Here is a 3,441-nt window from a genome sequence, read left to right as displayed (position 1 = left end):
AAAGTATAGTACCAAAGAGAAATATTGTAGAGGCAGTGTGCAAATATCATTCGCTATTAGTCTAATTAGTCTACGTATAGTGTAAGGATAGGTTAAAGCACGCAATGCTAGATGTAAGGGATTAAAACGGAAAACAAAATGTAAAAAACAATGTAAGGCAGTGAGGTCTATTTCTAGGCCGAAAGGCTGAAATATAGATTCATTCATTTATTCATTATATTCACATGCCTAAAAGTAGCAGAATAAAATACTCAGCTACGAACTTTTGGAGATTATATGCCATATTCAGCTACACGATTTGGCTATTGCCTGTCGCGAAAGTGTTAACAATAGCGGCGAGATTGAAACGAATAACGCGCAACGCGAATATTTTCGTAAAAGAACAAGTTAAATTATTCGATGAAATGGGAAAGGAATTCAGCAAATCGGCATTGCGCGGATTACGCGTCGCGCGACATCTTTGAAAAAACATTGGACGTTGTTAAGAGTTCCTCTCCCTCGCCACCTTACCCATTTTTTCCGGCTTGACAACTCTTGGTCGGTGCCTTAGGAAATATTTGGCAATTTGACTCGATAAAACTACTCTCTCCCTTCTAATATAAGTCACGCGGCGTCCGCGCGGGGGAAGAGACGAGGAACGGAGAGCTTCGAGAACGAAGATTAGCGAATGAACCAACAGCATCAAGGCCTAATTTTTGGCCAGAATTAAAGAACTGAAGATCGCAAGGGTGGATTCGAGCAGCGTATTAGAAACGAATCTCACTTCTTTTCCTCCATCTGCTCTTTTTTTTTCTTATTTTTCCTCCGAGATTTCGCTTGTGTTTTTTTCTTTGCTCTCTTTCTCTCTCTCTCTCTCTTTTGATCAACGCTGTCATATGTATTGCAAATGACGCACGGATAATCGAATTATTTACTTTCTAATTTCTAATATCACCGTATTTCAATTTCGACAATTTCAATGATGAGTTATGCAGGATAGTTGTAACTGATGATATAGGGTAATTCTACGAGAAAGAAATAGATCAAAAAGGAAGAAGTAAAATTTTTTTTAGTCTTATCCAGCACTTCTTTGTCTGACACTTTATTTGTAAAGTCACGTTAAATTATTTATGAAGTTACAGGCGTTGTTCAATTGAAAGAAAAGATTGTTTCTGCATTTGACACGATAAAATAGCACAACATTAGTTGTTGCACAATGGTCGCAGCAACTTAATAAAAAGAGCATGACTGTTTACATGAGCGTAACGGGAAATATTTGCAATAATATTTTCAAAGTGATTAAATTTCAACGCATTTCCATAATATTGGAAATATTTACAAACACGAGCAATGTCAGTAATATTAATTTACTACGAGATAAGACTGGCAAGTCAAATCTTACTTAAATATGCATAGTGCTAGATAAAACATCAGAATTGATATTTTCGAAAACGAAGCGTCGGACGAAAAAAAATTTTGCTCTTCTTTCTCGATTTATTTTTTCTCTTATTAAAGAATAACCTTGTATTTGATTATACCACCAGTTATGAATCATCCTGTATTGGCAGAAAAATTGCATTGATTAACGATTATAGAACTGATTCATCCGTTGAACTGCAAAATATCCTTGATAGTTTTATTTATCTACATATTTATATATCTATGTGTGTATAATATCATTATCGCTGTCCTCACCATCGCTTATACTACAAATTATAATTTAATATCTAGATAAACAAGACACACTCAGCAAATAAGTCATTATTTCAATAGAATAATATCTTATCGTTTTCTTCTCGAGGTAATTCTTCTGACTTTTCTTTGAAATTTTATACTTTATTGTACGATACGTCCGCGATAGATCGAGATTAACCTAAGTGACAAGGTATATTTATTTTAATACAGATGTTATATACATACATATATATAAAATTACCCAGCTATCCGTCTTGTCTTCATTATTATCTCGTAAGGTTACTCGCACGTACATATAAATGAGAACGTTTCTGTTTAAACTGAAAATATTTCTCGTAACTCTGTTAAATCTTTGTTAAATGGCTAAATATTTAACAAACAGTTTGTGAGAAAAAAAAAATGTCACGACTAACAATGTTCCTTTGCTAATGTCGTAAACAATGATACAAAATTGTGGAGCTAAATCGAATTAAATCTTTTCGACTTTCAATTTAAATCATATGCGACGAAATAAATTTAGCCGAAGCGGCCACGATACACGCTGTGTATTTACGATAAAACTGTAGCAGAAAAGTTGTCATCGTTATAACATCTAAATTAACACCGTTTATACGTTAGATACGAAGTAAACACTTTGATTTGTGGGTCAAAGATTACAGAGGCTATTTTCGATGCATCTAACCTTCAGAGATATCGGATAGTTTATCTGCATAATGACGCAACAATTCGAGGTGTCACGCGCGGAATAAAAGCAACAATCTCTCATAGAAAACAGATACAATTTCTCATTATTTTTTTTTTTTTACTAACAACAAGTTGAGAGTTTTTCGAATTTTACAGATGGAGTCGAGCACGTGTCAAACGGTCGTTTCATTAAATGTATCCGCTCGTATCTGCGACAACTTCCTATTTTCAATGAAACGCAAGATACGGAAACTGCTCCACGCCAATGAACGCATTTTTACCAAGCGCGTTACAACGGTGGTTTGACGATAGGAAGGATAGAATTGCAACAAAATCTTTATTTGCCCATGTTGAAATTGTATCTAACATCAACATGCATAATGTAGGTAATATTTCCACGTTCAACTGCAGGAGACAGCGCTGGCGGAAACGGTGGAGAAACAATAAGAACTTTTCCTCGGCTCGATGGCCAACCAGAATCCGTTTTCCCCGGTAACGTTAAACACGCCTTTCTCGAACTGCAACGGGGTGATCGTTTTTGGCGCGAGCTTGATGCTGCACTTGGCGAGAATGTGACAGAGCAGCACTTTCATCTCCGTCAGCGCGAAACGGTTGCCGATGCACATCCTCGGCCCAAGACCGAACGGCAGGAACGCGCTCGAATTGGTGATCGTCTTATTTTCGTAGAATCTATCCGGGTCGAATTTCAAGGGATTCTCGTGGTACTTCGGGTCCTGGTGGATCGCAGTCACGGGAACCCAGATGTTCATCCCTGTCTTGATGGTGAACGGTTTGTCGCCGGGTCGCGCTGGTGGCAGTTCAAAATCTTTGGCACACATCCTGTCTATGAACGCGGCGATCGGATAAAGTCGTAAGGTTTCGTTGATCACCGCGTCAAGGTACTTCATCTCGTGGATCGCGTCGTAGGTCAGCTCTCCGTTGTTATTTTTCAAAGTCTCGTCAATTTCCTGCTGCACCTTTTCCTGGACATCCGGATTCTCGGCCAACAGATGCGCCATTATGGAGGTTTGCGAGGCGATGGTGTCGAAACCGCCGAAGAAGAAGCCGAACGCGTGATTCGCC

General features: G+C 38.2%; 1 protein-coding gene across 1 annotated transcript; it reads right to left on the bottom strand.

The window, feature by feature from the left end:
• Positions 1 to 1,588: 1,588 nt before the first annotated feature.
• LOC122535058 (cytochrome P450 9e2-like) lies at positions 1,589 to 3,437 on the bottom strand (the record flags this gene model as incomplete). Its single annotated transcript, XM_043666236.1, has 1 exon — positions 1,589 to 3,437. A coding segment is annotated over one exon (678 nt), but the record flags the coding sequence as incomplete, so codon positions are not given.
• Between the last annotated feature and the right edge of the window lie 4 nt (positions 3,438 to 3,441).

Source organism: Frieseomelitta varia, unplaced genomic scaffold (assembly GCF_011392965.1).
Source record: "Frieseomelitta varia isolate USP_RPSP 00005682 unplaced genomic scaffold, Fvar_1.2 scaffold_1482, whole genome shotgun sequence".
Lineage (NCBI taxonomy): Eukaryota > Metazoa > Arthropoda > Insecta > Hymenoptera > Apidae > Frieseomelitta > Frieseomelitta varia.
The sequence above is the reverse complement of the archived record's forward strand: the minus strand, read 5'-3'. Positions and strand labels throughout refer to the sequence as shown.